Genomic DNA, 12,775 nt, shown 5'->3' on the forward strand with positions numbered 1-12,775 from the left:
CAGTAGCTGTGCTGACAGGAAAGAGATGTGCTGTTCTTCATTGGCAGCAGTGAGGGAGAAGCAGGACACTGCCAGGTCTCCCAAAGCTGCTGGAGACATGGCCAGCTTTTGTCCTGCCTTCTATTTTTAAGATAGCTTTGGGAAGCGCTCGCTTGCGTTACGTTTGGTCGTGGTTTCTCCACAGCTTCTGCCACGAGGTGGCAATGTTGTCGTCCGTGTCACTTCACTGCGGTGGCAATATTATTTTGATGTGTGCTGCTATCCTTTGCTGAAACTTTAGTCTTGCATTTGCTACTGCTAGATGCTGCTGTTGGAGCAGACACTCTCTTCTTTACTGCCTAATAAAATATGAGCCTTGCCATATGCAGCACAGAATGGTGCGGCTTCGAAGTTCCCTGCTCCCTTTCCTTTTCTTTTTATAAGCCATATGGACTAAACTAAACTGCTGACAAGATGTCTCTTGGCACTCTTTTCCCAGGATGTCTCTGCGAGATTTTAAGATTCATTTCGTAGATCTGATGATCTGTAAATTAACTCCAGACCTGATGAGCCAGGAAGATGGGAAGAAGTGGATGTACTCACTGAAGAGTGGGAGATGGGTCAAAGGAAGTACAGCGGGAGGAAGTCTGGGATTCTGCAATGGTGAGGGGTGCTCTTTTGGATGAATGTAGGGTAACACTGCTCTGCTGACTCAGTTACCAGCACCTTATGCCTGTTAACACAAAATTGACAACAGAAACATGCTCTTCCTGATTAACCCTCCACACAAACATCAGAAATAAGCAGCTGAAGGACTTTGACTGGCTTCTGCTATAACAGAAGCTGCATCACTTTCAAACACAGGGCAGTGGGCTGGTTATTGCATGAAATGAGCAGGATGCTAGCATCAGTTGCCAACACTGAGCTTCTTTGGGTTGTTAAACTTGTCTGTTAAAATTTGCATCCTCGGCACCTCCAGAGGGTGGTATTTTAAGTAAAGTGAATGGGAAATATAAAGGCTCAGCCCTTCTGGAAGCAGAGTGGGTGGGGTCTGAAGTCAGCTAGCCCATATACCAGCCGTGATAGAGGAATAGTGATGTAAACAAGATGACCTTTTAGTTGCAGGTGAGCAGAAATTTAGTTCCTTGTTCCTGGGCCTTCCTCCTCTCTTACATAGTGGTTGCGCTGCTAAACTTGTAAACTGCACCCTGAGATCAAATCCCTGTGGGGTCTGGAGGTCCAGACAACCTGTGATCTATTCAGTCCAACGCCAGGTATCATGTGGGAAGCTGGCAACCAAATTTGTGATGGAAAATGACATCAAAATGTTTTTCTTGTTTTGCTTAGGCACCTTTTGGATGAACCCTCAGTATTGGCTGAATGTTTTACCAGCTGAAGACACTAAGAAAAGCCTGGGTTCTTGCAATGTGGTTATATCCCTGATGCAGAAGCACAGCAGCAAACACCGGAACAGAGCTCCTCACCTTTTCATTGGATTTTCACTCTACAAGGTGCACAGAATCGCTCTGCCTTTCTTGCTTTCATCAAATAGGAAAACTTCCAGCCCCTGCAAAGTGTAGAGCTTTGCAGACCAAGAGTTTTGTTGCGCACAGGGTGATCTGTGCTCTTTTCTCCTTGCCTGTGTCTAGTCTCCTCACACATCAGGGCTAGGGTCCCACAGGCTCTGTGCCCCACTTGATCCCTCTCTGGCATGTTGTGTGTCAGCCTGCAGAGCAGTGAGAAATGCCTCTTTCTTCAGAGCACACTGGCACTCTCTGAGAGTATGTGCAAGAGCTGGGAGAGGGTGCCAGGAGTCCCCTTGCTTTGGGGCAGGGAGATCACTGCCCTCAGGTTATTTCACACCCTGGTAAATTTGTGCTGGAGAAGTGTTCTTAGTATGACGTGGCAGCTACCCATGTGTGATTACTGATAGTTCCCTGTACATCCAGGGTCAGTGGATACCACTAGAAGGAGTGCGAGTTTCCTCCCCTCAATTCTCTGCGTATCTGAGTGCCTTGCAGAGCTGCTCTCCTCCCTCGAACAGTGCCACAGCTCTTGTTGGTGCTGTGGGTTTGCACTGTTACAGAGATATCTATGGGGAAGGGTTTTCAGGTGGAGGGGCTGAGGCTTCTGAAGGCAAAGACCCCAGCTGGATGTATGTAGCTGCTTCCAGCAATGATGTGGCTATGTTGTGTGAGACCCAGAGGTCTGATAGATGCTCTGTTTCTTTTCTTCCTGCAGGTGGACCTACAGGTGAGTCCCTTGTCACCACTGCTGGCTGTTGCTGGGGGACACGAGCTGGTGCAGCTGTTACGACAACACTGAAGATGTTGTTTGTCTTTGTTCCTTGGCTGATAGCTAGTAACAGTGTGTTTGAGTTCAGTGAGGCACCACAGAAAGTCACTTGTTAATGCAGAGCTATCTAATGACTCTTCTGAAAAGTAGCCGTATCAGGAGGGCTCAGTGGCCTTTAAAAGGAGCATTAGTTGTGCAGCTTCTGCACTGGGTCTTCAGAGGTATTAGAAGTCACTTCAGTATTTACCTGATCAGGACTTTGTCCCTCCTGCAGCTGCAGGATGGTGCCTTAATTCTTGTCTGTGTCTGAGCCAGACTTGCTGCAAAGCTCTCGGGTGAACCAGAGCCACCTTTCTGCTGCCTCCCAGTCTTGGAGCTTGTCCCCCATGCAAGTCAGGGGTCTCCTGGGGATCTCGGGTTCCTTCCTAGCTGGGGATACTCTGGAGATGATGCTGCAGGTGTTTTTGGCTTCCTCAAGCCAGCTGTATTTCTAGCATTTTCTTTATCCAGAAGAAACGGCACCTGAGGAAGGGCCTTGGAAGTTAAACTGTGATGTATGTCCCAATTTTGGCCTTGATCTTAGAGGGTTATTTAAATCAGGGAAAGGTTTATCCTTTTATCTTGAAAGGGCATATATTCCCCTCTGTTAGTACTCAGAAAACCTCTTAAATGAGAGTCCTTTTGAATTTGGGCTGGAAAAGAACTAGTTTGGATGCATGGTCAGGGCAGCACAGTTGTGTTCTCAGTTACTGTATTTCCAGCATGGTAACCATGAGGTAAGATGCCACTCCTCCCTGACTTAAATATTTTGGGCACTATCAGGGTTACAAGTGAGTTAAAATTCCTGGCAGAGGGAGTCTGAGTGTGACCCTGGCATACTGCTGTGCTGCATACTGCTGTGCTGCACCCAAGGGGGAATGGTGGCAGCCAGGACTTTTAATTTCAGGTTTGTAGCGGTTGCCAAGATCAATACAGAGAGATGGCAAGCTGAGAGCGTCTAAGGTATTGGAATTACAGACAACAAAGTATTGACTGGAATATAAAAACTTTAAATTTAACATAAGGGGCATGTGAAGGAGTAACCCCGAACCCTTCAGAAGAAAGATTGCTCTATTAGTAAGAAAAATTCTGGCAAAGGAAGAGGAATAGCATCTCCACTATGAGGCTGTGGAGTAAAATGGCTAAATGTTTTGAGGAACAGCCAAGATCAGAAGGTGACAGTGGTCTTAGCTAGCAGGATTATTTATTTGGCTTGTGTACTGGGCCTTCAGTGGCATTAAAAATGAGTTCAGTGTTGCCTGGATCAACACTTTATCCATCCTCCTACTGCAGAAAATGCATGTAGAGTGAAATATCTGTAAGAGCCAAGAGTCAGGCAGATCAAGGACACATGCATAAAGTCAGGGCTAGGGATTAGGTTGCTCCTGCAGTATGCTCAGATCACAGGTACTGTGAAAAATCCTCTGCTGCCAGACCCCTAGTGCAAAGGACAAGCTGGGAACAAAGTGCATGGTACCTGTGGGATAGGAGGGGTGTTCTCGCTAGGAAGAGCAGTCTCTAGAGCAGCTCCTGCCTGCAGTCATTTCTGCTAGTATAGAAATTACTTTTGCAGTAGCTTAGGTTGACAGGAGCCACTTCTGCTCCCAGTCCTTGCTGTTGTTCCTTGCAAGTACTATTATATTGTTGCTAATGTTGCAGGAAGCTCTGTTCTTTGTCATTTTAGTATTGGGCAGGCACCGTGCATGGTGAGAACCACCAGGTCCTGGGAGGAGCCCGAGTCTTTTGGGCCTTGTTATCTGGTTGTGCTGTGAACAAAAAATCTGAGGTGTAAAGGCAAGCTGTCTATGCCATGCCTGTGAATTCTCCACATGCCTTTTGTCCGTCTGTTCAGCTGGTACAGAACACATTTCTCTTCTGTTTCGTCCTTTAACAGTACCAGGAAAACAACAGAAAGATGCCCCCAGCTTTCTTCACCCGACATCAACCTGTGAACAAGCACCAGGTCTTCCTTGATGAGCGGGAAGTAACTCATGACTTCCATCTGGAGCCTGGTGTCTATGTGATTGTCCCATCCACCCTGGAGCCTCAGCAAGAGTCTGAATTCATACTCAGAGTCTTCTCCAGGAAGCATGTTCTCCGGTGAGATGTTGCTGTCCCTCTGCCAGCACCTAATTCTCTGGGATGGTGGGATGGTCTGGTCTTTCTAATCTAATGGGGGAAGCATAAAGACTTTACCATGCAAAAGGCAGCACAATCTCTTTTGGAGAGACTGGCTGTGGGTTTTTCCCACCTTAGGATGCTCAGTGGCTGAAGCACTGCTTTTGGCCTTATCCTTTTAAGGAGTGTTGACCTGAGCCTACACAAGGGATTCTTGCAGCAAGCTCATGTTTGAGACTGGAGAAGAGCAACAGTTTTTAATGCATCATCAGTTTGCCAGGAGACCCTGCTGGAAGTGTTAGGGTGGTTGCTTGTGCAGAAATGATGCTTTGGTGACTTCAAATGCCAGCAGACCCTGTGGAGCCAATTGGACATGTGGGCTTCCCTTGCTGCAGCTGTAACACTAGGGGAAAAAACATGTGCTGCAACAGTGGGGTAGGGCCCCAGCTGGGGATGGGGGATGCCACCTGTGATGAGACAAACACACAGGTCTGGGATATCTCCCTAATGAGTCTGCTTTTTTGCATCTCCAGGGAAATGGGTGGGAACAGCAGTTTCACCCTCTCTAAGGTGAGTGAATATGAATGGTGTGGGAGCTCTGTGGTTTGGTCTTCAGCTCCAGGTGTTGTGTTTTTTCTGTTGCTCTGCTCTACGGAGAGGCTAAATGAGAGTGTGAGTGCTTGTGTTGCAGCACTTTTGAAAGGGCAGGTTGGGTTTACAGACAGAGTCCCTTGGACCATGTGGACAGATGCAGTCAAATGTGGGGAACGGGCAAATTTTTAGGTGCCTTTGTTAGTTGCCTTTTTGCAAGCTTCTTTTAGTGACACCATCTTATGCACTCTGCAGTCTTTCCTGTCCATGGCTTTTTGGAGACTCCTGGTCCATTCTTGCACTTCTCCCTGCTCCTTTCATACCTGGAAAGTTTTGAAGACATCATAGGACCTGAGCAGTACTGTTCCCATGCAGTGATCTATAGGTTATTTTCAAAATAACTGAACTCAATGGCAGTACATGCACATCTGCAACTTGTGCAAGGGAGTTTATAGCATAGCCTGTTCCCCGGCATATGCAGGGATGTTATTTCTTTAGTCTCCTCTATTCTCCCATATAAAGGAGGACAGAAATCCTTCTCTCTCTTCTTGGCATGGAGTGAGCCCCATCCTTTGTTGTTGCACAGCTTGGTGGGAGGGAAATATTTCTCCTTACTGAGTGTTGACTGAGTATTTATTTCCAAGAAATGGCATTTCTATGAGGTGGGGAGCTACCTTAGCAGTGGGCTGCATTAGTGATGTAACACTAATTGCAGTGGTGGGAAGAAGGTGTAAGGGAAAGGGATGAGAGTGCAGTTCTAGGAAAGCATCTTCAGTAACTCTCTTGGATGGTGATATTTTTCTTCCTTGAGTTAATGATTTATTTATTTAATACCTTAAAGGAAATTGTTGATAAGTATGAAGGCAAGATTTGGGAGGATTTCTTCACAAAGCATTTTGAACAGGTAAGTGTGTGCATGAGCTGCCAGGATAAACTCCTCCAAAGCTATTATGTGGTTCTGTGAAAGTAAAAGCATAGAGATGTTCAAGGAAGGTCTGGACGTGGAAATGTGGGGTTCAGAGAGACCACGGGAGGTTGGACTGTGTGTACAGTACTGATTCCATGCAACAGATTTGAGTGCAAAGCTTAGGAATGTGTTAGCATTGAGAAAGGCATGCTTCTCTACACAACAGGGTGTGCATGCCTGGAACTTGATGCACTAGGACATTGTGGATGTGACGGCATCACCAGGCTCTAAAGGTATTAGCAAACTGATGGGCAGCAGGTCCATAAACAGATACTAAAGGACTAGGCAGGCATGTACCCTCTAAGATCCCTTTTCCAACAGATGCAGGTGCCAGGGAAACAGGAGAATGGATTGCAGAAGCTGACCAGGCTCACGTGCTCTCCCTAAACATTAATTCCTATTGCCTGTACTGGGAACAAAGTGGTGGGCTGTGTGGATCCATCCTACCCTTTAGGGTGTTCTTGCACTCACTGGGGAAAGTCACCTATTAGAAAACACCCCCTGAAATACTGACACTTGTCTCATGCATCCTTCATCACAGTTTGATGGCAGCTAACTTGCTTTGAGAGGTGAAGTAAGTACCAGGTGTCCCATCACCTCCTTTTTTTCACTGATTTTCTTAGTGAAATATGATCCTTATTGTGAAGATTCTTTTTAATGATCTCTCTGGCCTGATTTGGAATGGAGTTGACCTTCAGGGATCCCACTAACTATGATAAGGGATGCAAGTGTTTCACCTTTCAGAAAAGGTGGCTGCGTTTATTGAGTCAAACACAATTTCACAAAAACACTTTTGGTAGCAATATTTTGCTGGAAGCTGTTACTAAAAACAAGAAATACTTTTCCTTTTTGCAGCTTGTTTAAGGTTTTGATTTTGAAAATGGTGTGGCTTTCAGATGTGCTAGAAATTGTCACATTTGCAAGGGCCTGGTCCTTTGCTGTCAGGAGGTCCCAGTATGCACAGAGGCGAGCAGTACTGCCATTTCTCAATGCATTACCCTGGCATGCCTCAGTGATCTGAAAACAGGCTTTTGGTTTTGAGGAGTGACATTTAAAAAAATCCTTCAAACAAATAAATGTCTCAGTTTCTAAAAAACCTGTAAACTTTAGTATCACAAGGATGAGGTGAAGTCTCTGCTTTGAAAAGTTTGGGGAGGACATATTCCAAAGTTTCCATTTTTCTTAGTTTGTAAATGATAAAAGGGAATTATTTGAAGCAGGTCTCTTGACAGTGTGCTTGATGGGACAGATGGCACCAGGTCTGAAAGGTTAACGGTCTGGATTCTCACTCAGAGTAAATCTGCACTACCACATTGATCTGTGTGGAGCCCTGAGAACTTAGCCCAGAGCGGACTGCAGCTCTTGCAGGCTGAAAATCTTGTCATATTCAAAGGGAGTCTTTTCTATTGATTTTCACAGTGGCTGGAGTGGGGCCAGAAGAGTGGAGAATGAAGATGGGACATGCTGGGAAAACAAAAGAGGGAGAAAAGTTATTTAATACTTTAAAAATAAAAATTCTCTTCCATATCACAGAATCCTGAAATAAATGCTGTTCAGCTCCAGAAGATCCTGAATAATACATCTTGGAGAAGTAAGTGTGGAGAAATAATGTTTCTGTAAAATAAACCCTGTTAGAGAAAAGCCTTAGCTCCTGTATCTGTTTCTTGAATTCTGGGAAGAGAAACTGGCTTGAATCTGACTGAACTGGCTTTTCTGATGCCATGTTAGATTTCCAGAGAGAAAGGATTTGCTGGGGTGTGAATCAACATGGTAGAAATTTTATAAGCAAAGCTAATCTGGTTTGAATTTCAACAACTGAAAGAATGAGGGGGAAGAGCAAGTGTAGATATTGTGTGTGAATGCAGACTCTGAATTTGACCTCCAAACCCAGCTTGATGTCAGCCTTGATTCTGAAACTGTATCTGATTTCACCCTGTGCCACTGCCACAGTCTTGTCAGCGCTGCTGCTAGAAGGTGTAGAAAGTTAGCCTGGTCTGTAGGCAGTTATATGGTGGGAGGGTGTCTTGTCTTTACCTTGATGTGCCTGCTTCATGCTTGCTATTCCTATTTCCTCTTCCCTGCTAGGCACGCATAGGGCTGTTCCTTGCTCCATTTATGTTTGGGAGACAGGATGGAGATGCAGGTAGCCTGTGTAACGTAATGCTTGTGAGAGCCAGGTGGGCCCTGAGGTTGTCTCTCTAGTGAGAACTGTGATATCCACTCTGCCAGTGGTAGCCCAGAGCACTCCACAAGCTCATAATTTGGTCCCTAGTTATAAATAATGGTACCTGGACAGCAGCAAGATACTGCCATGAACAGTATCTAAACAGCAGCGATGAAGTTACAGATATAACAATGAATCCAGTTTTCCTCCCCAGTTTCTTCACTGGTAACTAACTACCAATGTGCAACACAGAAAATCCACTGTCCAGCCATTATAGGCAACAAAGAAGATGAACAAAAGACTGATGTGATGCCTTTTCCACTTCAGCTGAATTGGACATTGCTCCCTTTCCTATAAAGGTGGACAAAGATAGCTCTTCTATCTTTGCAAAGTGACCCACCAGGCACTGTCTTATCTGTGAAAAGACTATGTTGAACTGAGTCTTTATTTTTCATAAGTGATCAATTTTAAGACATTAATGTAAAGACTTTACAGTACTTGATTCATATTTACTGAACAGGGCTATTACAAGATTAAAACATCTTCAGTTTCTATAGAGAAGGGATTGGTGAGTTATGGTTCTGTCCCCTGCTCAGTGGAAGCCTACAGACAATCTATAATTGTGATTTGCAGTGAGATTAGAGTCTATTTCTGTTACTCTTCATGTAACTTATGTATGAACCTGGAATACTAAGCTTTGATACAGCATCATGTTTTCAGTGATGACTGTACTTTTAATTATATTAACAGAGCTGGCAGTGTGTTTGTGCAGGAGAGAGAGAGATGCTTAGCACAGGGGTTTCAATTAATCTGCAGTGCTGCTCCCCAAAGCTCTTCAGGTCAAGTGACTTTGCTCAAGGTCATGCAGTAAATTCTGTTTTGGATTACAGCTTTGGATGTTCTTTTCCTTCCATTTTCTCTAATAGCTGGAGATGGGGCACCATATTTCATTCCGTATTACATGCCTGCAGGGAGCTTATATTGGATTTTCTGAAACTAGTGGAATCCATTCTGTTGCCTCATATTTTTATCATCATAAATGATACGTCTTCTCAAGTGGGTGTAACATTTTACAAAGGCTTTGGGGCCTGAGTCCTCTCAAGTGAGGGGGAATTTTGTGAGTCCATTTTTCTAAGAGATGTTCAGTGACTCCTCAAAACAATATATAATTTTTTTTTTCCTTTCCTTTCTCTCCAGATTTCCAGAGTTTTCACCTAAGTTTCAGTCTGGATGCCTGCCAGGGTATCTTGGCACTCCTGGATGTATCCTTGGCATGAGTGATACTTCTGACTCATATAATACTTCACTGGAGCATTATTTCTTAGGGTAGACTGGGTGTTACTGTGATTTCTTTACCACCAGGACATGGACCTGCTTATTGAACTTCTCACCCTTCATAATAACAATTCAGTTGTGTTAGAAATGGAATTGGTTTGGGAAAGGATTGATTCCTGCCACCTCCGAAATCAGCACCTAGGTTTCCATTGACTTTAGTGGGAGGACAATCAAGCCTATAGTTAGGCTTGTGGGTTAAGAAATAATTATCCTCATATTATAATTCTGTGAATATTAAAGTAGCTATGGGGTTTTGGTTTGTTTGGGGTGTTGTTGTTTTTTGGGTTTTTTGTTTGTTTTTTAAAATGCAATGGGTGCTTTCTGACATTTAATTGAGATGTTCTGACCTTAATTCTCCCACAAAGCTGAATGCATCTGGCACACTGAGTATCCAGGAATTCAGAGTCTTGTGGAAAAGGCTGCTTTTCTATTTGGTATAACAATAATTTCTGTGTCCCCTTGCAGTATCTCCCTGCTCATAATCCCTTTGGTGTCATCTGTTGTTTTTTGGGGGGGTTGTTTTGTTTAAAAATATATTATTTCCTCCATAGGAGGTTTTCCAGAAAAGAGACACTAGCAGATCAGGAAAGCTTGACCTTGTGGAACTACATGCAGCTGTACAGGAGACAGGTGAGGCCACAGCACATCTTGGCAGGTCTCATCCTCTTCCTTATAAAGGCTGGAAAAAGCCCCGGGGCTCTAAAACATCTTGAGAATTGTAGGTAGAGCCCTGGAGGAGCAGAAAACATCATAGACTGCATGGTCTTAGCTATCTTTCCTTCCCTCTTTAGCTGGGTAAACATATCTGAAAATTATTTTACTGTGGGGTGGGCTACTTAATCTTTGCCCTACTGTGGTCTCATACTGATAGTTCTCTGAAACAGAAGTGTCTGTCTATTTTAGACCCAGTTTTTAAATTCCTTCCTGTTCGTTGCTAATTTAATTTTGAAAGCCTGTGTGGGGTTGCGCCGATACATGCAAGAGGCCAGATCTAGCTCGTATTAAATTGCTACCTCTGCTGAAGACGACAGCTCAGGGACTGAACCTGGAAGTGTGGGACTTGCACAGAGGCAATACTGGTGCCAGACTTCATTAGGATAATGTTTGAAGCTTGATCTAGAAATGGAAGACCATACACATGGGTCCAAATGCTCTGTTGCTGTTACTGAGCTTTGCGTGGGGGCTGGTGCTTAGTCTTGTAGCCTTGTTTGCAGGTTTACAGCTTAAATATCGCTCCTCTTTTTGGTGTGTGGCTCACCCAGTTCATCTGAGTCAGTGGAAGCACAGCGAGAAACCCAGGTGGGCCTCTGCTAAAGCAAAATAAAATCCCAGGCCATGAATAGAAAATACTTTTATTCCTTGCAAATGCTGCTTGACATTGGGACTGATGCTTTCTGTATGAGCTTTCTCTGGCTTTTCTTTTTCATCTCTTTTCCTACCCTCTTGTGGAGCACTGCTCTTAAACATCGCTGCTGTTACTACCCTCATTCACTCATGAGCAAAGGATGCCCATGTGTATTTTATTCCAGCTCTGACAGTACTCTAAGTATAGGGGATCAGATCTGAACCCTTTCAAGTTTGGAGGTGGTCTGGCTTGGAGTTATCTCCATGTGGTGGTCTGGTTTGGTCTGGCTTATATTTGATAATGTTAGGGGAGATTTGAAAAACCAGGCTGTTGGATGAAGCCTGAAGATCACTCAGTTGTGCATGCTCACAGCTGTGTGCACACCCATAGCTGTGCACATTAGCTGCCTAGAGCTGGGAGTTGCCATCTCATCCTGTTTTCCTCTTTTTTTATTTTTTCTTTTTATGAAGGCATTTCACTCAGCAATGAAGTCTGTAATTTGATGGCAATCAGATATGGTGACCCTGACTTGAAGATCAGCTTTGAGAGATTTGTGTGCTTCATGCTTCGAGTGGAGATCATGGGAGGTGAGGCTGGTGCTGTATAGTTGGCCAGGGAAGCTGGGCTGCCTAGCTGAGCCCTGGCCCTTTTGATGCTGCTCCAGCTGGTGGTGGCAAGGTCAAAATTAGAAGAACTGGGTTTCTGAATAGATCAAGAGTAATCAGTTTAAAGCAAGGGACAGATATAGAAGTCAAGCTATTTTTATTTACCTTTCCACCAGTCACTTTCTCAGACATCCAGGCTGTAGATATCACAGTGATTTCACTCCCTGAAGGTTTGCACCAGCCTTCTGTAGGAGGAGGTAGGCAATCTACAGATGGAGGCTGCTCATTTTCTAGGAAGAAGAGAGCCTTGGAATATACCTTTGGTGGGACTGCAGTTGTGATCATGAGACAGCTAATACTCAGTCTGTGAGCTCGTGCTGTAGACACTTCACGCATCTCAAAACTGTAGCGGGTGAGGTTGGGACCGCCTGCATTTTGAGGTATTACAGCTGATGGACAGACAGTAACATGCCTGACTTTATTCAGCTGCTCTCTGTGTCCCAGCCCTCAGGGATCTTGCAGCAGCAGAGCAGAAAAGCTCACATGCACTTGTGAATAGCCTACAAACTCTGCCTTTGAGATTTTTTTCTGAGACAGGGTGTATTGGCTGGTGTTGATCTCCTGGCTATCAAGTTAATACGCCTCATTTATTTCTCTTGCAGAGGCCTTTCGCAACTTAACACAAGATGGCAAAGGGATATATCTCCAGGAATCTGAGGTAAAGCCCATTCCCTGACTGACAAATGCAGGCTCCTTCATTGCAAGTGGCACCGCGTGTTTTGTTCTGTAGCATTAAAAAAGGTATCTTTACCTGATCACTTACAGAGTAGGATAGAAACAACAAGGTGCTTCAGGTTTCTAAATCCTGTGCTTTGTTATGGCTTCTGCTCCTGCTGGAGACAGAAAATCTCCAATGCCCCATAGTCCGCTTCAGTTGTGACTATCAGAGAGCACTCTCAGGGATGGATGAGTTCAGCCTCCTTTCCCCATTACTTTTACAGTGGGTGATGATGACACTGTATTCCTGAAGCATGCTGTAGAAGAGGGGACAACTGGGCATGGGCCAGGGTGAGGAAGGCTGTCTCCTATCAAATTTCTGTGCACACTGGACTCCCTGAGCTGAGCTCTGCAATTTACCTCTTATGAAAGGTCTTTCCATCAAGCAGACTTGACCTAATGAACACAGACTTGGTGAACTGAAGTTTTGCTAATTAATGTATTTATTTCAAGTCCTATTTCACTTCAGACAACCCTTCTGAGAAGAGACTGCTGGATGCAAACCACTATGAGTGCACGGTGTGACACCATGGAGCATAGTGGCTGAGTCATTGGGGTCA

General features: G+C 44.7%; 1 protein-coding gene across 1 annotated transcript in view; it reads left to right on the forward strand.

Annotated features, from left to right (window-relative positions):
* Positions 1 to 12,466, forward strand: part of LOC104520038 (calpain-14) — a 28,846-nt gene extending 16,380 nt beyond the window's left edge. The window contains 12 exon segments of the mRNA XM_029084203.1: positions 479 to 642; positions 1,327 to 1,502; positions 4,208 to 4,413; positions 4,965 to 5,001; positions 5,864 to 5,926; positions 7,523 to 7,580; positions 9,351 to 9,415; positions 9,854 to 9,922; positions 10,040 to 10,118; positions 11,304 to 11,420; positions 12,101 to 12,156; positions 12,440 to 12,466. Coding sequence (XP_028940036.1) covers positions 479 to 642; positions 1,327 to 1,502; positions 4,208 to 4,413; positions 4,965 to 5,001; positions 5,864 to 5,926; positions 7,523 to 7,580; positions 9,351 to 9,415; positions 9,854 to 9,922; positions 10,040 to 10,118; positions 11,304 to 11,420; positions 12,101 to 12,156; positions 12,440 to 12,466 — 1,117 coding nt within the window.
* Positions 12,467 to 12,775: the final 309 nt, after the last annotated feature.

Source organism: Antrostomus carolinensis, unplaced genomic scaffold (genome assembly GCF_000700745.2).
Source record: "Antrostomus carolinensis isolate BGI_N321 unplaced genomic scaffold, ASM70074v2 scaffold39133, whole genome shotgun sequence".
In the NCBI taxonomy this organism is placed as follows: Eukaryota; Metazoa; Chordata; class Aves; order Caprimulgiformes; family Caprimulgidae; genus Antrostomus; species Antrostomus carolinensis.